We start from the raw sequence: 23,102 nt of genomic DNA on the forward strand, positions 1-23,102 counted from the left end.
AGCTTCAGGAATGGGAGAATAAAATAAGCCTTCAATTTTGAATTCTAATTGTGAGAAGTCAATAGACATCTACATGGAGATGGGTGGAAAATCCAGCACAGAGATAACACTTTATACCCTATAAATGATTTCATTCTGTTCTTCATAAAGTATAAATTTCATTCAGGTTTTTTGTTTGTTTGTTTGTTTTGCTCAAATATCACTTTCATAGGCCTTTCAAGATCAATCAAACTTCAGTCCTTTACTCTTCATTATCGTAATCTGCAGAATCTATCTCCACATAGCATGTTACACATTTGTAAGAATATAGGTCTTCTCATGTTTTTTCTCTCCCTCCACCAAAATAAAACATAGGCTTCATGAAAGCAGGACATTTATTAGTCATAGCCGTTTCCCTGGTAATTGTCTAACACATCACCACTGATCAATACTTTTGAATCAAAGCATAACTCATATTCATTTTGATACTTACATGTTTCACAAAATATTTCTGAGTAAAATAACTGTTATTATTCATATGTTTTCCCATAACACCTACCCAGATGTCTAACATTATTAGGCATTAAACTATTTAATTACTAAATAAAGAACTGAATGATTTTCATTGATTTCTTATTTAATGTAATTTTAACAACTTTTTTTTTTTTTGCATATTTGTAGGTAAGGATGCTAAAAGCCTAGCCTCTAAACAGAAGGAATTTTCTCAGTACTCTGCATGAGCGATGATGTAGATTTCACTCGTACTTCCTAGCATCTGGTGTTCCTCTCCTTCCTGAACATTTAGAAGACTGAATTTCTTAGCCCCTGTGGAGTTAAATGGGATCATGTGACTTTCAGACCAATGAGCTATAGCCCAAAATGAACTGATGGGACATGACTCCCTTTGTTCTTTTCCTTTGCTAGGATAAGAGGAAATGTGTCTTCAGAGGTTCTTAATCTGGGATCTGTGGATGGAATTTAGGAAGGCTGTGTACTTAAATGTGGGGAAAAAAAATCTCCTGATTTTTATTGACCTCTAACTTAAATTTAACACCTTATTTCATTATGAAGGTGGCAACAAATCCCAATAGCATTAGCAATGTAAATGTCACCAACAGAAATTAAAGATACCTTCACGTTATATTACAGACTTTGTCTATATTTGGTCATTAACAGAGTTGTAAAAATACTAAAATTATGTAACAAGAGTAAAAGCTTTTTACAACGAGGCAACATTTTTAAGTGAACATAAGGAACACTTTCAAATCAAATTCATAAGTATTTATTAGATTAAAAAATGATACATATGATAATACCTATTGTTGATATGAATTGCTTTAGAATACACTGTGCATACAGGCATACTCCATTAAATAACTTCCTCTTGGTTAATGTTTTCCTAGTGTAAGACATTTTGATTTTAAGTACTCAAATTTCTTGAATGCATCTCTCTCTCTCTCCATTTATAGACTTGGTCTCTTGGCCTGTGTCTATGCAACTTCCATTTTTTATTTTATTGGGGTATAGTTGACTTACAAAGTTGTGCCAGTTTCAGGTGTACAGCAAATTGGATCACATATATATATATATATATATATATATGTATATATATATCTCCAATCTTTGAATCTCTTAAGCATCTTATTAAACTTTCACATGTATGTTTAATTCCTAAGACACTTTCTCTCTTGATATGTGTTTAATTACCTTCAAAATTCTGACTCTATAAGTCAAAGAGTTACCACTTCCCCTATAATTTCCTATTAGCTCCAGTAGTAATAAAGAAGCATAAATTAAATTCGGGTCCTATCATTAATTTTGGAAAATCCTCAACAATTTCCTGTCTTTTTTCCCCTCATTTTAGGATTGTTGTCATCTCTTGGATATCCTCATGGCAGGTCATTCTCCCTGCAATCTTTTACATGATCATGTCAGGCACCCTCACACACTACAAGGAAAAACAAAACTTAGATAATCATTCCTAACCTGATTGCCTATGGTGCCTGTTTTATTTAGGATTTTGAAAAGAATACTTAAGGCATATTTTCCAAACCAATCCATGTTCAACAAAGAATCCATATGTTCAACTTTACTTCCCCATCACTATAACTTATTCTGTAATTGAAAAATGAATGAATGAATGATGTCTGTGAATTGCATACATATTTTGCTATATGAAAGAACATAAACCAAGAAAGGAAATATAAAATAGAGCTCTGGAATTTAATAGGAATAAAACATGCGAAAGCTATTGTGAAAAAATAAAACTTGAAATGGCCTTGGCAGGTCACGAAGAGTGGAAAGGTAATTACAGCCAAAGACAATAGTGTGAACAAATGCAGAAATGGGAGGTTAGCAGACATTTGCTCCTATCCAAAACCACCGGACAGGAAACAAATATGCTCATGGACGTTTCGGATGGGACCAAACATCAAGGACCTTTAGGCATGGACAAATGTCACATGGATTAAATGCGTTACAGACATTTTGGACAGGACCAAACATTCTGCAGGGAAATAAAAAATCAAGGGTATTTTCCAAGAAAAATAGTCAGTAGCACATCTCAGAATACAAGCTACTATACCAAGTAGGAGATTAAGGTGTGAGAGATAAATGGAAGCTTATTGTGAATGGATTTTTTTTTTTTCTCTTGACTTAAGAGATTTTACTTAATTTAGTAGATATCTGTAAGTAATTACTGGATAAGACTGAGATGGAGAAAGTGGTGAAACACACATTCTGACTTAGGACACTTCAAAGAGGGAAAAGAAACATAGGAAGTAAGACAATTTGGGACAGCATAAGGACATAAAATATAGGTAAATAGATATGTGGACTTGTGGAAATACGGCAAGACAATGCTCCATAAAGAAGAACAAGTTACCAAAAAAGGAAATGGGAAGATTCCTTAATTTCATCCCAGGCTAGTTCAAAAAATACCAAGATTCTACTTGTTCAGACCTATTCCATTACCTCCCATATACTCTTTTTCTTTAGTCCAGTTAGTACTTAATTCAAGATCACATTATCTTAAAAGTCATAGCTTGATCATAAAAAGTATAAGATGATAGAATTACATTGTCTTTGATTTAAAATATTAATGGCTTTTAATTCATAGCTAAGTCACACCATTTCCTATGTTTTCTTCTAGACTTTGGTCTCAATTTCTGCCAAACTTGTCTAAGCAATTCAGAAAGAACAGCTTTGATTCCTTTCACGTATCCTGTATTTTCAATATGGGTTTCAGAGTCTCTAAAGACCCCTGTATTATAGTAATGTTTACCATGGATTAAATGTTACCATGTGCCAAATACTATTGTAATTTCAGGAAATTCTATGAGATCAACAGAATTATCATCTACATTTTATAGATAAGGACCTAGATGCACAGAAGTAATAAGGGGTGCACCCAATAACCTTCACTGAGGAGCTGAGAAAGCCAGAATGAGTGTCCCAGAATCCATGCTAATTCTTTCTCTAAATAAAATGTTAAAACACTCTTTCATTTGCTGAAGTCAGGCTTATCAAAGCATCCTGTATATGAAGTAAAATCCATCTTTCATGGGCCAGCCACTGCCCACAGTTCCTATTCTCTTCTTTTACAACCGTCGTCCTCAAAGTTGTCTGCAAACAAGCAGTAGCAACATCATCATCTGAAAATGTGTTCATCCCTCTCCGCCCCAACCCCGGCTCTTACTGTGTCAGAAACTCAGGAGGGGCTGAGAACCAAAGCACAAGTAATATTGGCTGATGTAATATCAATAGTGACACATCATGTTGAAATGAAAATGGCAATTTACTTCTGTGTCCTTCCTCCCTAAAGCCCCATGACATCAGTCTAAGCATGAGACTAATATCAGACAAATCTAGATTGAGAGACATTCTATAAAATGCCCTCAAAATTATCAAAGTCATTAAAAATAAGAAAAACTGTCAGTCAAGAGGAGCCTGGGAGACATAAAAATTAATGTTCCTAGACAGAATTGTGGAACAGAAAAAAACAGTAAGTAAAACCTAAGGAAATCTGAATCAAGTATGGACTCTACTTGATATTAAGATATCAATACTGGTTCACTCACTGTAAAAAATGCACTATCGTAAGGTAAGATGGAATCACAGAGAAAATGGGGTGAAGGGTATGTGGGAACTCTACTATCTTCACAATTTTATTCTAAGTATAAAAGTGTTCTAAAATTAATAGATGATTAAAATAAACAATGATATAATAATTTGACTTAAAAGTTAGAGAAAAGAATAATATAGTAGAATAAACTTAAAATGTGCAGAACTCAATATTACAAACAAAAGTAGAAAAGGAAAGAATGCTCAGAGAAGAGAAATAATCATACAATTTTTCATTGAAATAAAGATTAAAATTGATAAAAATCCAAGCAAAATATACTAAGATAAAAATATTACACATACGAACAATATTGGAAATGAGAACAAGTGATTTATAAAATGCAAGCAAATGAGGCATCTCAACACCTTTTTGCCAAACAATTTAAAAGTAGATGATTAGTCTTGACAAAATGGATATAGTCTTGACAAAATATTATTTTTAATAAATAATACATACAAAAATCAAAACATTATGTTTTGATTACATTTTAAAATGATTATTGAATATTCTATTATCACAACATTAAGAAATTTAATAATTTAATTAGATGAAATAATTCTATAGCCTTTAAAGAAATTTAATAAACAATTTAAGACTTTACAGAAAACATATATCAGATTCAGTAGCTTCACAGGAGTGGTCTATCAAATATTTGAAGACAAAATATTTGTTGACCTTATTTTAAATTTCTGATGGTGTTAAAAGTGTTATTCTCTCTGTATTCAGTAGGTGGAGGTAAAAACCTAAGAAAAGAGAAACTCGACTCCAGGTTTGTTTTAACGTAAATATTTTTGTAAGACTTCCTCGACTTCTTAAGTGTATGCAGAGTTTCGCTTTCTGGGGTAGGTATTTTCCCACCATTCCAAATGAAAATATTTGAATTTTGCGTTGGGGAAAAAAAGTTGTGGTAGCCAAGTAATGTTATTAAATGAACTAAGGGCTACTACAAATACCCCTTCTCCATCCTCTTCTCCTACTTTTTTCCCTCCCCCCGCTCCACATGCACAAAACCGGGGAGACTTAATCCCTTCTCTAACCTATAGATTTTAGAAAGCTCAATAGATATATTTTAATTAAAGCATTTTCTTTTTAGGAAAAAATATCACCTTTGACCATCAGGTGGCATCAAAGAGCTACATAATATTCTCATGACTGAGAAGTAAAAATAAAAAGGTCATGCAAAATATGCGACTTCTTCATATGAATTACATTATATTTGCTGAAAATAGTGTTACTAATTTCACTTGTCTAGACATTTCTATCATCAATGGATTAGGTGCTCGATATTTTAGATCATTAGGTGCTAAACCTAATATAAAAGTGCGCAAATAAATTTGAGGTCTTCACACATGTCCTAACTTGTTTCTTTAGGTTGCCAAAGAGATGAATAGCCCATTTTTTAAATTTCAATTCACTTAAAAACTATCAATTTATGGCCAAGTATATTTCAAGTACGGCAAGATGCGATTATACAGAATTCACAATCTCAAAGAATTCACAATCCAGAGGGAAGACGAAAGTGTAAACAGGCAATTAAAATATGGCGTTGAGATAATACGACACTGGTCACGTGAAAATAAAACACTGTCCAGCGGACTTCAGAGAAGGATCACCTAAAAACCATGGAAAGGAAGTGGTGACAAAATAGCGTTAGGCCAGGAAGAGAAGGGATGGAGGGGAGTGATATAAAGTGAGAATATTCCAGGTGAAGGAAGTAAGATACATAGGGTGGAGGAATAAGAGCCTCATGCATTCTTGAAACCAAAAGAAGGTTGTTGTGGCTGTAGCCTCCAGAGAAGGATGGGTGTAGGAGACAGGGAGTGGTGAGAGGTGAGAGGATAAATGAGTCAGCAATGTTCGTATCACGCAGGGATTTATAGATGAGTTTAGGTGACTATTACTATACAAACATCGAGGAGTCAGTGGAAAAAGGGGTTTTGATAAGACAGATATTATAATAATTAACAAATATATGATGTATTATATTATATATCCTGATATTATACTATATTATGGGTTATATTATAATTATATTTTTATAATATTCTATTCCGTTCTATCCTATCCTATTCTATTGTATTCTATTTTATTAAGACTGATAGGTTTTGATTTTTTTTTTTTGGTCTTTTTAGGACCGCACCTGTGGCATGTAGAAGTTCCCAGGCTGGGGGCTGAATCAGACCTGCAGCTACTGGCCTACACCACAGCCACAGCAACACCAGATCTAAGCAGCATCTGTGATCTACACCACAGCTCACGGCAACGCCAGATCCTTAACCCACTGAGAGAGGCCAGGGATCGATCCTGGATTCTCATGGACACCCTATTGGGATCTTAACCCACTGAGCCAAAACAGGAACTCTAGTTTTGAATTTTTTAGAGCTTGCTTGGGCTAAAGTGTGCAACACAGACTGTATAGGGACAAAGTGAGAGGCCATGAGATGAGTGAAGCAACTAGACTGCTCCAGGAAGATGATGGAAGCTAACCTAGAAATGGGACATTTGGGAGGTGGCTCAAAAACATGGAGTGCTAGATTGGCTGTTGAAGAAAGAGGTAGAGTGGTCGAGGATGCTGTGCAGATATCTGAACTCAGCCATTGAGGGAATGTTCTGGAGAAACAAGAGCTAGGCTCAGGGAGAAGGTAATCTGTTCCCTTGAGATATTCTGAATTCTGGTTTCCTATAAGGCTGTCCTGACCTTGTCCCTGGAGTTCTCCTTCTCAGTGGAAGGCACTAACATCCACACCTGTGTCACTTCCCTTACCTTCCATACTCAAATTATTAGAAAGTTCAATACATAAATTCCCTTCTAAAATCTCTTTAATCTGTCCAGTTCTTTTTATCCTCACCACCCTCTTATTTAAACATGATCATCTCTCTTTGGATAACTCTAAAGGCTCTTAACTCGTCCTCTTGCTTTCACTCTCCCCCAGCTGCAATCTCTTCTTCACTCCGAAGACAGATTTTTCATACATGGATCTGATCTTGTCACCTCTCACCATATTCCCACTACATAAAACCTTTCCATAGCTTCCCATTGTTCTCAAATTAAGACCAAATCCTTCAAATGGCCCACAAATCCCTGACCGACCTGGCTGCTACCTTTCCAGTCCATATATCACCTTTCCCTACCCACGCCCCCATTCGCCTCCACTCCGACAAACACTGGGTCCTTTTAGTCCTTCAATTAATCTTAATCCTCCTTCAATGGGCCCCGAACATGAGATTCTGTTTTTGGTTTTTCGGTTTGTTTTGTTTTTGAGTATAGTTGGTTTGCTGCTGTGACGCAGGTTAAGTCCCTTGCCTGGGAAATTCCACACGCTGTGGTCATGGCCAAAACCCCCCACAATTTCATTATATTAATACATTCCTATCATACTCTAGGCAAGATGTAAAACAAATGGTTTTTATCCTATACAGACAAGTTTCCAAAAAGATAAATGTAGATTTGAAAAAACCAAAGTAAAATGTAAGGTAATTTTTCTGAATTCATAATCTTTTCCTTGGAGAATTTTGTATAACTATAGAGAGGAGGGAGACTTAAAAATACTAACAAAAGATAATATCTTTCCTTCAGATAAATTTTAATGTTTATGCAATGAGATGAATCAAATATTTTAGAAAAATTCTCAAAATAAGATTACATAGACAATTGAAGTCTAATTTTATGATTTTAGCATTTACTTTAAAATTTTTAATATTCTTGGAGTTCCCATCATGGCTCAGAGGAAACGAATCTGACTAGCATCCATGAGGATGCAGGTTTGATCCCTCGCCTCACTCAGTGGTTTAAGGATCCAGCATTGCCCGTGACCTGTGGTGTAGGTCGCAGACACGGCTCAGATCCCGTGTTGCTGTGGCTGTGGTGCAGGCCAGCAGCTGCAGTTCCAATTCGACTCCTAGCCTGGTCTCCTCCATATGCTGCGGGTGCAACCCTAAAAAGACAAAACCAAAAAAAATGAAAAATGAAAAATAAATGAAATAAAATTTTAATATTCTTGATTTGGAGTAAATTCTTTCTTAGAGATAATTCAACCTTTCCTGGTTGATTCTTAAATGTAGCATTTTTTCTGTCTTTGTCAATCTCCTTCATAACTAATTTGGTGTTCTGTTTGAATCAATCTATCATAAATGTATACTTAGGTCATTAAGTTACTTATTTTGGGTTGCCTTAGAATTTGAGTCTTCTGAGTTTTTTTAATTGAAGTATAGCTGATTTACAAGAGTTTCTTCAGGTGTACATGCTCTGAGATTTTTAACATCATGAATCCTACTCTGAACTGTAGGTATTCCACCCCAGATCTGTGGTTTCCCAAGGTCCATTTCTCTCCTATCCATAGACATCCTTGTCAACAGATTATTTTCCTAGAGCCTTTATTTGTTCTCTCATATTTTACAGGACATGCCATGTATTAAATAGTACAGGTTTTGAATAAGAGTACCTTCCTTTACAAATAGGAAATCGTTTGATTATAACACTTTACATATTATTTAAACATCTTTTTTTATTCTAATTCATAACAAAATAGTCTGGTATAAGACAGATTGAGATCAGGAGCCATAATAAGACCACAACCCACACTGAGGTAAGTAACTTTAATTGTAGTTAATTTTAAAGTGGGAGGACTCATGCAATTGACAGGATTGTGGAATATATCTCAAAACTGCCCAAAGTTCTCTTTATATGTACAACAGAAACTAGGCAGAAAGAAATTGTGTATGGAGGAAATGTTATGCATTTAGATTAGAATGCTCACTTAAAAAAGAATTACTCGGATCCACTGTACTAAACGTAGGAATTTGCTACAATGCAGATGATTTAGAGATAAACTGCCATTTAGATTACCAAAAGGTTATATAGAAATGTCAGGCTCAGGAGGAATTAAAAAGGACTTCTAGACCAATCACTCATAGGCCTAGCTTATTTATACACCATCTTATTATTGCTCTTTAAGACGCAGTATTAGGCCTTTCAGATGTTGCAATCTGCATCTAGTAAGCCAGCCGCTCCAAAGTTTATCTTCTCTGTTCCTTCTGCTTCTCTCTTTCTTTCCTAGGACTCCTCCTCCTGATGTTCTTTTCTTCTAAAGTCCTATATCCCCCCCATATAGAATTTCCTTTCCTTCTACTCCTATCTCACATATGTTCAAGTTTAAGCCTAAAAGCAGGGGTAAGCCTATGTAGGACACTTATCACCATATAGCTACTCACTGAACCCTAACCCTAACCCCTCAATTATCTGATCTGTAAACAGGCAGTTACAGAAGGGAAATTTGAGGATGAAGGCTCAAGCCATCAAGGAAGATTTGGGATTATTGGCTGAATTTGGAGGACAAGGCATAGTACCAGTGTCCTCTGGTTAGTAAGAGGAAAGGATGGATTTGAACTTCATGGGCCACACAATGAGATCAAGACAAAAATACATTTTTTGGGAGCTCCTGTCATGGACCAGTGGTTAATGAATCTAACTAGGAAGGAACCATGAGGTTGAGGGTCTGGTCCCTGGCCTTGCTCAGTGGGTTAAGGATCCGGTGTTGTCATGAGCTGTGGTGTAGGCTGCAGACACGGTTCACATCTGGCGTTGCTGTGGCTCTGGCATAGGCCGGTGGCTACAGCTCCGATTAGACCCCTAGCCTGGGAACCTCCATTTGCCATAGGAGCAGCCCTAGAAAAGGCAAAAAGACCAAAAAAAAAGGAGAAAAAGAAAAAAAAAATACATTTTAAAATGGAAAAACTAAGTTGAAAGGCAAAACCTTGGTGAAACTGATTTCTGATTAAGATGGCTAGGTGCCTTGTTAGCCATTTACTCCTGAGGTATGACCTGGGGTTGCTAATTAGAAATTCCAACCATTTTTAACGACTGTATTTTTTCTGTAAATATACATATAACTATCACTTTTAGAATTAAATTTTTGAAATGCAGGCATATTTTTTCCCACTATCTCAGGTAATTTCTCCATGTCCCTCTTCATATAAAAAAGACATAATAGTATTACTTATAATCTATTATGATAAGCATTTTTTCTGTCTCTGTTTCTTCTCCAAATATTAAAGAATTAAGTAGAGACATTTTTTATGAGTTTAGTTTGTCCTCAAATCCTGAGGATAACTATTAATAAAGTTTTCCAAATTATATTTTTAACTGTGAGAACTGGTGTGTCAATATTAGCAGATCAATAGGAAAATTGAATTCTGTTGGGCTATGTCATTTATTTTTAGGCTATGTAATTTGATGACATAATTTTCTAGTCCTTTCCTCTTCAGTATTGTGAGATTTCATAAATAGCACATGTGAAGTAATTAAAGTTCCCCTTTTAGATTAAAATATAGTTAATCTATGTCAAAAATACAAAGAGTAGTTTGTTCTTTTTTACATCATCCATTTAATTTTGGCTGAATAAAGATACTGATACTGGTGACCTTGGATCACTGAAATATGTGTAGCAAAGAATTTCCTTGTTCTAAGTCTACCTTTAAATAATTGACAATCAGTTCAGCACATTTCTCAGAAGTACATTGTATTTATTTTTCCAAACACTTTATCTGTGACATCTTACTTCCTAATGTGTTATTTTAACCTTTCTTATTGTTTCAAATTCATGATTTTATGCCAAAAACATAAAGTATTTTCACACCATTTATCTCTTAAGTTAACCCTTTTAAATAAAATTCACATCATTTTATAAAGAAATATCTATGGTCTTGACGTGTTCAGAGAGCATAACACAATTAATGTACTTGTACCCATCCAAACACTTACATTAAATCAATGGAAGTTGCAGAAACCAAAAATAGAAATAGAAATTTGACTTCTTAAGAATAGCCCTAAAGATATGGCCTATGACTGTAATGCATAATAACCCATATATTATTTAAAAACTTCTAAATTACTATTTGGTAATCATATTTTATTTCTTATAACTATCAACATTTTATTTATTAAGCAAAAAGGTCAGGCACTTTTTGAGACACTTAAGGTGCATAAAGTGAACAACACTGACAAAGATCCTTGTTTTGCATTACTTACACTCTAGAGGAATGTTGGCAGACTACAAACTTTTACTAGACCTATTTTAAATTACACATAAAGTTAGAAGATGGTATAGGCTATCAAAAGGAAAGGAAAGGAAAGATGAAAAGAAAAGAAAAGAAATAGAAAGGAAGGCTAGAGAGAATCAGTATGGTAAGATGGCCAAGGAAGAATGAAGCTGAGAAGATCTCATTGTGAGAAGGTACAGGTCACATACAAGGCATTTGCTAAATGGTAAATGTAATTCTCATTGCTACTAATTTATTTATGATTCCAGGAAACAAAGTATTTTTATAAAATTAGGTCCATGTAATACCAGTGTAAACAATGTTTTCTAAAAGAACAGGTTTGGAAGGTGCCGTTGTGGTTCTGTGGGTTAAGAACCCAACACAGTGTCTGTAAGGATGTGGGTTCGATCCCTGGCCTTACTCAGTGGGTTAAGGATCTGGCATTGCCTCAAGCTGCTGTGTAGTTTGAAGAACAGGACTATGGTGAAGGGAAAGAAAAAAATAAAAACCCAGAAACTAAATATTATTTTAAGTGCCTCTAAAGTCCATCAGTTAAATTCCAACAAAGAGTCTTCACAAGACATTATTTTCCTTGACCCCAATCTACTGTCCTATGTTGTAGTTTGTCATTTTTGAAAATCAGAGTTATTTATATTCTGTCTTATCTAGCTAGATTCAAGGTCCCTTTATCTCTGACTCAAGGTACCTAGAAATCAAGGAAGCTAGAAATCAACCAGCAGGTAAACTCTTTCTTCAACTTTCAAGGCTATGTTTTGCAGAACAGTTCAAACCTCTTTAACCTAAACTTTGCCAGTCAAGATTTCGCTAAGGTTTTGTAAAAATAAACAAAACTAAACACGTTTTTAGGGGTGATAAAGGAATGAAGAAATGTCTGCATTTTTTTATATTAAAGTTTTTTTTATCTTGCCTGATTATGTCAGTATACGGAGCTTGATGCTGAATTGAGGTCTGCTTATTCCATGTCTAGTTTTTTATCATTATATTTCTTTTACATAAACATAAGCATATTTCAGTAGTTTAAGAGCATCACAAAGGCAAAAAAGTGGGTAAACTGAAGCTAAGTCTGAGAAAAAGCAATCAGCTGGTTGAATGAAGCACAGGTTAGGTTAAGGAGAGTATTGTAAGTTTTAGTTGGAAAGATACTTTCAGTTTCACACCATATATAAATAATTAATGGTAAGATATTCAGACACAATTCACCAGGTACCACGAAGCCAACAGAGTGGATGCTTGGGAAGATAAAAGAAGTGAGAAGTAAACGTTCCTCTGCCTAATGAAGAAGATGAAGTTGTATTAATTGTGTCCACACAACTTGCCTAGAACAATTCCTTGTTGATCCACTTCATTCCATTGCCTTAGTTCCACCTTTTGAACTTAACATTCTATATATTGTCTAGACATCAGTGCAATATTCTCCTTTTGGATGGAGTAGTACCTTGGAGGACTCAGGCTGTCCTTTGTTTCCTAACGTTGCCCCTGGCTAGCTTTTCCAACTGCCTTGGAGAGAAAATTGAACAGCAAATAAAGCAGTATGCCTTATCCTCAGAAAAGTTAAGTTAGTATGCTTAAACATTTAGTTATTTTTTTTTTTTATCTCTGACCACATGCTCTCCTTTTCCCCATAGGTTTTCAGGAAGGCAACAAAGATGAAACTGTTTTTGTTTTTTCTATTATGGATCCTCAGGAGGGCTTCTAGTTTTCCTCAGAGTGGTTCGAAGTGTCCTGCTGATTCATTCCTTTATTTATCCAGTTGCTTTACCTATTTTAACGATAGAATGGGTTGGGATCAGGCAGAAGTAAGTATCTGTGATTTTGCTTATAATTTTGTCTTCTCCCATCATGCTTTGGTTCTTTCAGACCGCTTACTTAGAACACTAAAAACTGAAGATGGAGTTGTTTTATTTTAATGGATGATGGGCACAGTTGTACAAAAAGTCAGGACTAACTTTTCTACTTTTCTACTTTTTCCTTCCCAGGGCATGTGTCAACAATATGGGTCTCATCTTCTCACCATTCAAAACTTTCATGAAGCCTCTGCCATTGCTGCTTTAATAAAAAACTACCAAGTGAATGAAAACATCTGGATTAGATTAGAAAAACCTAGTAAGGTATTGCTAAATTATCTTCCTAAAAGATGTTTATATATATATATATATATACACATTTATATATGTGTATATATTTATATATTTTTAATATATGTATTTTATTTTAAATATATTAATTTTTTGTTTCTTATGTGAAGAGTAGTAATGAGGCCTGCTAGTCAATATGCTCTTGGTCTCCTGGTATTCATAAGCTTCCCCAATTTCAGGACTTTGGAAAATTCCATGTGTTTTTAAAATTAGCAAAACCTACAATTTTTGAAGAGTTTGAATTTCCTAAACTTATCTTGGCAACCCACGTACACCTGGTAAGTCACAGAGTTTGTTCTAAGAAAAGTGTGATCAATGCACAATATTTTTTATTGTGTGAGTTTACAGATATTGCTTCTGTAAAAAAGATTAGTGTCACCTCTGAAAAATTTGCCAGGTATTTGTCAGATTTGTTTATGAACTCAAGAATATTCTATTAAGTACATTAATAACTACTCCGTCAGCCCATGCAACATGATTTTATTGCTGTGTTACATGAATAATTCTATTATCACAATAATATTAAATAAAATGATCTTGCTATTACACTATTACAGCCAGAATATTCTTCTGAATTCTCAATTTAAGGGGCCCAATATAAGTACTGAAACATTAAATCTCTATAAGCAGTCAGTTATATCAAAATTTTTTGACCTCTATTCTCAGGAATTCTGATCTCAGTTTTTTAACCAGTCTTCTATTCATGTGTTTGCTTATTCTTTCAAAAATAACACCTTGGGGAGGAGTTCCCGTTGTGGTGCAGTGGTTAACAAATCCAACTAGGAACCATGAGGTTGCAGGTTCGATCCCTGCCCTTGCTCAGTGGGTTAAGGATCCGGAGTTTCTGTGAGCTGTGGTGTAGGTTGCAGACGTGGCTCAGATCCCACGTTGCTGTGGCTCTGGCGTAGGCCGGTATGGCGTAGGCTACAGCTCCGATTCAACCCCTAGCCTGGGAACCTCCATATGCCGTGGGAGCGGCCCTAGAAAAAAGCAAAAAAAGGACAAAAAAAATAAATAAAAAATAAAAAAAATAACACGGTTGAATCTATCCACATAGTAATTGACATCTATTGATCAATTGTTAATTTATTTTTTATTACAATAAGAATTATAATTTTCTCAGCTATAATTTCCTTAGTATAGCCTATAGACTATACTAGATCCTGGAAAGGTACAGTTCTATATCATACTTACAAATTGTTAAAACTCTTGCTCTGTGGCTTACGACATTTGTATTAGAACATGAGCAAAGAATACTCTATCTATCTTGGTAATTCTCAACTTGTTACTAAAAACTACTCCCCCACTAGCGATTTATCATTTTATTTCAGAATAACCAGTGGAAAATCACTGGTCAACCTAAATATGGACAACAAACACCACTAAAGGGCCAGAAAGACACTATAAAACATGAAGAGTGTGTGGAACTTGTAGCAAGAGAAGGTGAGAGTATGTGATAGTCAAAATAAATATTTTAAAAAATATCTGAGTTATACCCAAGGCCTCTTCCTAATTATTTCTACAAATATTTCCCAAAATTTTCAAGTAGAAGTAATTGATAGGTCAAAAAAGAAAGCATTCCTTTATAAATATGTTTTTTAAATGCTACATCCTATAACCTTTCTCTAGGAAATTTATAAAACATGGTAGTGACTTTAAGGCTCTGAAAACTCCCATAGTTAAAAAAAAAAGGCTTCGATAGTCTTTAACCCACACTTACCAAATATATTTGATCATAGATTTCTTTTTTCTCCTTTCCTGGTAACGTTTTGCAAAGTGGTATTTAGTTTTCAAAATGCAGATTCAGATTTATCAATCAAGTACTTTGGGGAAAAAATATAAATGACTATCTCAAGATTGTTGGAAAACCACTGATTTTTACACAATTTAAAAAATTTATTTTATGCAGGGTTCTTGAAGTGGAATAACCCTCACTGCCAAGAAAGAAGGCCCTTCTTGTGTCAAAACTTGTAAGTCTCCAAGGGCTTTAGTATCTGTTTCAACCTTGTTGGAATTTGGGAGTGGGGGGACATCAAACATAATTACTTTCAGAGTTATAAGGATAAGAATACTGGAGTTTCCTCATGGCTCAGTGGGTTAAGGATCCAGCATTGTCACAGCTGTGGCTCCAGTTACACCTGCAGTGCAGGTTCAGTCCCTCGCCCAGGAACTTCTGCATGCTGCAAGTGTGGCCAAAAAAAAAAAAAAAAAAAAAAAAGAGAGAGAGAGAGAATATTGTCTATGGTGAATGCAATATATAAATACTGTTTTAGTGATTTCATAGATTTGAGAAGCCACATTTTGTTCAAATCAAACTCTTCCCGAGCAATATTTCTTATGTGATCAAAAACCAGAAAGTCATAAAAATAGATGTATGATTCCAGGGCACATCAATTTTCAAGTTAATTAAGTACATGATTATTATTATTGTTTAATATGAAAAGAACTCATAAAATAAAATTCAGAGATCTTTTTATTCATTTCCCATCTATCTGGGGAGATACACTGACTTCTGTATCTGACACACACACCTCCAAGTGTGGTGCTAGGCATTGAGATTAAAATTAAAAAAAAAATAAAGATTCTTAATCACATTCTAATGGAAAAGCCAGAAAACAAATATATAAAAATGTGCTATGATTACTAGATTATAAATGATATGTGTATTATCTACATTAAAACCCTCTTATGTGCTAGTTACCCCCTTAACCAATAAACGAATTCTAGTTATAGCCTATGCACTCTGATTTGCCACAATGCATTAAATGGTAATGACTTATAGATTATCAAGCTACTGATTATTTAGTTTATTAGGACAGTTAGTTCAGAAAATTTCATCCACATTTGAGGAATGATTACATTATGTGAATCTTCTAAGTTCTACCTAGGTAGCTCTCTGAATTCCTTTTGGAGATATTTCTTTCTTCGATGATGTGGAGTCAGGGTGCGAAGTGATGTACAAAAACCTGATTTCCTGCTCTGGAAACTCAAAGAACCAGCTGCTGTTTTCCATGCTTTGTTACAGCCACATGACCCAAGTTTGACAATCTGACCTCCTCTCCTGGAATCGTCTGTCTTTACTGAGGAACCCCACAGTGAAGACAAGTTTCAATATTTTCGCCCAACTACTCTGTGTGGTTCAGGCTATTCCAGCTGACTGCACTTGCTCTTTCGCCTATCATTCAGAGCTACCTTTTAAATTCTTTAATTCTGAGTTCTCCCCTTTGGTAAATTTTACTTAAGATAGCCAGTGCTGGGTTCAGAGATTTGCAACAAAGAACCAAAAACATCTGTTGTTTGAAAAGTCCTTGACTACTTAGAACAAACAAACAAAAAAAAAATTGAGAAATTTAGATGCAAAGGGAGAAATGACAAATGGTGGCGAAATTTCAAATTAGGCACTTTTCTAGTCTTTCTCTGACCACAAGGTGGCATTTCCTCAGCCCCTCCACCAAGAACAGAGTAACTTCGTTACTCATGACCTCCTGTAGCATCACAACCCCTACAGATCCACACAATCCAATCACTTTCCTCTGCGACTGCCTTTCAGAATTTCCTCTTGTCCACCAAATTCTAGGTGTTCTATGTCTCTCACTGGCCTAGTTCTAAAATCTTCTAAGTTGCTGGGTCTGAAAGATAAAAACAAAGTTTATTGAGTACAGAAAGTCAATTTATATCTTGATGGGGCAATTAGGTGAAACACCCTACCTTTACCAAAATTCAGGATTTAAAACAGGTGGGGTGTGATTTTTAGTAAAACCCATTATTATACCACCTAAAAACAGCTACATAGGGCTTCTTTATTACATGTCTTTTCTTGGTTTAATAAATTTGGGAGTCTTATGTATCTTCAGTAATAGTCTCCAAAGTTCTATATTTATAGGCCCTTTCATTTAGGATATTGGATGAAAGAGAATAATGTCACAAAATTAAGCAAAGTAACTAAAAGTGATGAAAAAAGCAAGAACAATCAATTCATGAAATTTGATGGTGGAATAAGAGAAAAAGCTACAACAAAGGAAGATAAAATAACAGAGGAATGCCTTTTCACAAATGTAAGTTCATAGCCCATTTTATTCCCCTGTGTGTATTCCTCTCCTTCTTTCATTGATTCTTTCTATCCTTCACTTTAGAAATTTTCCTTTCTTCTTTCTGTTAATATCCATGTATAAAATGATCAAACCTAATGAGCATGTGGTCCCCAAAACCTTAAGTTCTGACTAAAATATGATTAAGAATGAAACTGGGAGTTCCCGTCGTGGCGCAGTGGTTAACACATCCGACTAGGAACCATGAGGTTGTGGGTTCGTCCCTGCCCTTGCTCAGTGGGTTAACGATCCGGCATTGCCGTGAGCTGTGGTGTAGGTTGCAGACGCGGCTCGGATCCTGCGTTGCTGTGGCTCTGGTGTAGGCCAGTGGCTACAGCTCCGATTCAACCCCTAGCCTGGGAACCTCCATATGCCGTGGGAGCGGCCCAAAGAAACAGCAAAAAGACAAAAAAAAAAAAAAAGAATGAAACTGAAAGTCTTTTTTTTTAATCTTTTTTTTTTCTTTTTTGTCTTTTTGCCTTTTCCAGGGCCGCACCTGGCTAGGGGTCTAATCGGAGCTGTAGTGGCCAGCCTACACCACAGCCACAGCAATGCCAGATCCAGGCCACGTCTGTGACCTACACCACAGCTCACGGCAACGGCAATGCTGGATCCTTAACTTGCTGAGCGAGGCCAGGGATCGAACCTGCAACCTCATGGTTCCTAGTTGGATTCGTTAACTACTGAGCCACAAAGAAAACTCCTGAAAGTCTCGATTAACTACTTTTTGATAACTTCTTTGACTGGAATAAAGTGCTTTCCTACTTCAAAATCTTGTTAAATTGTCATACTCACCATATTGGTTTCAAGATGCCAAGAGACTGGCAATTTCTTGAATCATATTTCTTTTGAAGCCCCTTTACTCAAGTTATTGATTGCATGCTATCATATCAATGGTATTCCAACACACTTGGGGAAATTATTTCTATGACCATAATCATTCTCCAGTGTAAATTTACTTTAGTCAATGAAAAAGAGCTTTGACATTCTATTCAGGCAGTACCTTCATTCCTATGTTTTGCTTTCTTGCTCATTCCTTTCTTTTCTATTTTTTTTTCCAGAATCATTCATCAGAAAAAAGCTTGACCTCATTTCTGATGGTGACCTTGGTATTCATCTCCTTCCTTATTTCCTTCTTTCCCAAAGTCAATAGCCCCAAACAAAATCTGCAAACTTGGCTTGATTAATGTATTTCCAATAAATGGACTCTGACATACTGTAAAATGTCCAAGGACATCTATTTCAGAAGCTTTGATGGGTCTGTGACTTTATCCTACTTACAAGGTAACAAGATATCCTGCCACAGTTTCAAGGGAATCAGCAGAAAACCGTGACTCCTGAACACAAGACAGAAGACTCTATTGCCCAGAGCAGCCACTGTGGAGTATCAGCTTTTGCAGTGGTTTCCCCATGCTTTACAAGGCTACGTAATGGGGCAAGATGATAGTATGCATACACATGGGTTCTATTAGGAGGAAGAACTCTAAATTTAGGGAACACAAATTTTTACAAGTTAGCTTACCTAATTTTCACCCTACAATGAGACATGATCTTTATTACAACTTGTCAGAAAACAAGCCTGCCCTTTGTTTTGAAGGGAGATACTATCTCTGTCTTTCTAGGGTGTTTGCTTCAAAAAAAAACCAAGAAATCCTTGAAAAAATGGTCCAAAACAAAGGCAGCCAGTGCCCCTACTTACAGGATGTGAGGGAAAGCAAGAGCTCTCTGGGGAATTGTTTCTCACTATTCAGTGAAGGCCCTAAGAGGGTATCTCAATGCTTCTGTGGAGATAGATTCTTCACCAAATATTTCAAATTTTCCCTCATTTTAAAATCAGCCTGTTTTGGCTGTACGCACAGCATGGAGAATTTCTCAGATCAGAGATGGAACCTGAGCCATGACTGTGACAACATGGAATCCTTAACTACTAGGCCACCAGGAAACTCCCTAATTAGTCCTTATTTTGATCCTTTTGTTTTCTCTGTCACAATGAATTCTGGATCTTACTAGTGTCGGTAAGATCTTTATAGAGATAGTTTATTAGAAGGATCCCAACCCTTCTTCTTTATGGGTAAAAGAAAGATAACTAAGGAATAGCAGTGCCTTTTGTTGTAAGAGAAATGGAAGCATGGGAAAACTACTGTCTTTATATCTGTATTACAGGTAAAGATAAAATCCTACATTACCTTCTCTCCAAAATGTGAACATGACATTAAAATAAAGACTTTATAAAACAAATATAATGTTTCAAATACAATGATGTTTAGTGAGTTTAAATCATATATATAGCATAATTTAAGATAAAGATTTATATATACAAATTACAAATAAATAATTTAGATTAAAAATTGCCTAAGATTGGAGTTCCCATCATGGTGCAGCGGAAACAAATCCAACTAGGAACCATGAGATTGCGGGCTCTATCCCTGGCTTCCCTCAGTGGGTTAACAATCTGGCGTTGCCATGAACTGTGGTGTAGGTCGCAGATGCTGCTCAGATCCTGTGTTACTATGGCTGTGCTGTAGGCCGGCAGCTGTAGCTCCGATTTGACCCCTATTCTGGGAACCTCCATATGCCATGGGTGTGGCCCTAAAAAAAAAAGCAAAAGAAAAATAATTGCCTAAGGCTTTTGATGTTTTATTGAATTTAAACACTGCAATACAGAAGTGTATTGGTTGTTCCTTTTCTGAGTTAAAAAAAAAAAGCAGTTTTCTAATTAGGTATCATAAAGGAAATAGTGTTCAATCTTTAAATATTTCATTGTTTTGAAGAACTCTGGAAAGCTCAACAACCTGATTGAGACAAGGTCATTTTTAAGACCCATGTTAAGAACCACAGAAGATCCATTGTTTTCTAGATGATGGATAATTCCTTATATTGAATGACCTATCTTAATATTTTCCAAGACAATGCAATAGCTTTAGGGCCCATGAAATGTCTTTGACCTCTGTCTTTAATGTCACCTTAAACTAAGATAGAGCTGAGTATTTTTACTTCCTCTTTTGTCTTAAGAATTAGTAACTCAGAATTAAACGTAAAGAAGGAAAATAGAGAAAAGAAATAGATATAAGAGTCTGAAACTGAAAAATGAGAACTCAGGATCAGAACTGGAAGTGAGGCTAGAAACACTCCCTTTGAAAGTATGGATGCTTCAGAGTTCACCCTGGGGTTTTGGAGAAAATAATTTTACTGCAGGAATATGATTTTTTTAAACACTACAGCAACTACATTTATTATATCAACACAGTGAGTAAACATAAAATTATAATGAATATATTTTTTAAATTTCAGAGGCAATAAATATAGAAAAAATATCATACAATAAAAATTTGATTTGTTTGATTATCCTATTGTTGAAACCTTCTAAATATAAACACATTATGATATTAAAACAGAAAACATGTCCACAAAATTAATAACTGACAAAGGTAAATATATTTATGATTGAATAAAAATCTGCAAAAATATAAAAGCATTCCCCAAGAGAACTACAAAAGTTATGAAATAATTCTAGAGAATAAACATAGCCAATATGCAGGTAGAAAATGGACAGCCTTGTTTATAGTAAGTAAAATTCAAGTCAATATTAAAATAATACAATTTGGAATTCCCATTGTGGCTGCTTATTGTCCCTGAGGATGTGGGTTAGATCCCTGGCCGTACTCAGTGGGTAAAGGATATGGTGTTGCTGCAAGCTGCAGAGTAGGTCGCACATGCAGCTCGGATCCAGTGTTGCTGCAGTTGTGGTGTAGGCCAGCAGCAGCAGCTCTGATTCAACCCCTAGCCTGGGAATTTCCATATGCCACAGCTGTGGCCATAACAAGAAGAAAAAAATTAAAAAATAATAAATTAATGCAATTTTTCCATCAAATTATGAAATTAATAAAGATATAAAACTCCAAATATGATAAATAGCATTTAATATAAAACTCATGGCCATACAGGTACTTTCGAACATTAATTCTGCCATTATAAATTGAAAACTCCCTTTCTGAATGGTATTTGGAAATTGGAATCAAAGATCAGAAATATTTATACTCTTTGATTCATGAATGTCTAATTCCTTTTCCAGAAACATATGCAAAAGGCATTGCTAGACGGTATGCAGTAACATCCGTGTACATATGTACATGTTAGTCATAGCTATAAAGGCAGAAAACAAAACAGATTCTGAAATTTAAAAAATGCCCTTCAAACGGTAAAGAAATTGTACATAAATTGTGACGTATCTATAAGATAGAATATTGTGGAACCACTATGTAAGATTATGTGTCCCATGGAAACTGAAAAGAGCCCCAGGGAATGAAAAAGACTATATTCCATCACGAGGGGAAATAGTCCAACCAAAGAAATACGCATTTATCTATTTTACATTTTGAGCTTTAAAGAACAGAATCAATTGCTTAAAATTTGTTAACTATTACTAACTCACAAAAATGACACTGGCAAAAAGTGATAATGATATAGCAAAAGGGGAGGTAATTTATGAAATCAACATGAGGTACCCTATACCAACATTCAGATAATAGCTAAAAAACACTCCACATTTTTACCAAGACTACTTAGCTTTGGGTTGAGGGTTGATGATGTTTCTTTTCTCTCTCTCTCTCCCTCTTTTTATTATTATTATTATTATTTGCTTTTTTTAGGGCGGCAACAAATGTTATATGGAAGTCACCAGACTAGGGGTTGAATTGGCACTACAGCTGCCAGTCTACGCCACAGCCACAGCAACATGGGATCTGAGCTGCCTCTGTGACCCACACCACAGCTCATGGCAATGCCAGATCCTTAACCCAATGAGCAAAACCAGGGATAGAATCTGCGTCCTCAAGGATACTAGTCGGATTCGTTACCACTGAGCCACAAAGGGAACTCCTCTTTTTTTTTCTCTTACTGACTTTTAAAATTTTTTTAAATATTTGAATAATCACTAACCTCAAGTCTACAACTGTTCTACAATAATTAAAAGCTTGCAATTCAAACCCTATACCTCACTTTACAAATTAAATGTCAGAAACTATTAAACTGACTTTAGTGTTTCAGTAATCTCCTTGATTATGAATTTAAACAATAAAACAGAGAAATATGATAGAGCCATTTGTTGGACTCTTATCTAGGGCACCAAAAGTCTTTTGGGGTGCTTTTTAAAAAATATAGCACAGTGCTTTAAGAGTGTGGCTCTGGAATAAAATGGCCTGGCTCAAATTCCAGGATAGCCATTTGCGTGTTAACCTGGAAAAGTTGTTTAATTATTGTAAGCCTGGGTTTCTTCATCTCTACAATTGAAATAGCAGTAATATTTATTTCCTGGGATTGTCATGAGAAAAATCTTTAAAATAAGAAAATCCTTAAAAAGTGCTAACACAGTGGTTCAGCAACTGGCTTATTAAAGTGCTTAATAAACACCAGCTATTACGGACTGCTGCTGGAAGACTATGGTTACATGTGAGTGTTGGCACTACAATAATCAGTACATTGAGGGGAATGTCCTTACTCATCTCTTCAGGTGAGTGCTTAGAAATAAGGGAGGCTAGAGGCCAGGAACGTAACCGGTGAATTGTTGGGGCAGGAAAGGATCCGGTTCCTATGTCCTTCTCAGAGTGCTTCCAGGCAGAGGAAGAAGAAGGTCCTAGAGGTACTCGGGCTGAAACAATCCGTGACCATCCTGATTTGAAATAACAAGAGGAAGTTATGATGTTCAGGTAGAGCTGGGGT

The 23,102-nt window shown here is 35.5% G+C and overlaps 1 protein-coding gene across 1 annotated transcript in view; it reads left to right on the forward strand.

Annotated features, from left to right (window-relative positions):
• The first annotated feature begins 5,563 nt into the window (after positions 1 to 5,563).
• CSN1S1 (casein alpha s1) overlaps positions 5,564 to 23,102 on the forward strand; it is a 37,995-nt gene continuing 20,456 nt past the window's right edge. The window contains exons 1-2 of the mRNA XM_047798124.1: positions 5,564 to 5,623; positions 13,138 to 13,269. Of these exons, the coding sequence (XP_047654080.1) occupies positions 5,564 to 5,623; positions 13,138 to 13,269 (192 nt within the window). The remainder of the gene's footprint in view (positions 5,624 to 13,137; positions 13,270 to 23,102) is intronic.

The sequence above is a fragment of the Phacochoerus africanus genome, chromosome 10 (genome assembly GCF_016906955.1).
Source record: "Phacochoerus africanus isolate WHEZ1 chromosome 10, ROS_Pafr_v1, whole genome shotgun sequence".
NCBI classification, from domain to species: Eukaryota; Metazoa; Chordata; class Mammalia; order Artiodactyla; family Suidae; genus Phacochoerus; species Phacochoerus africanus.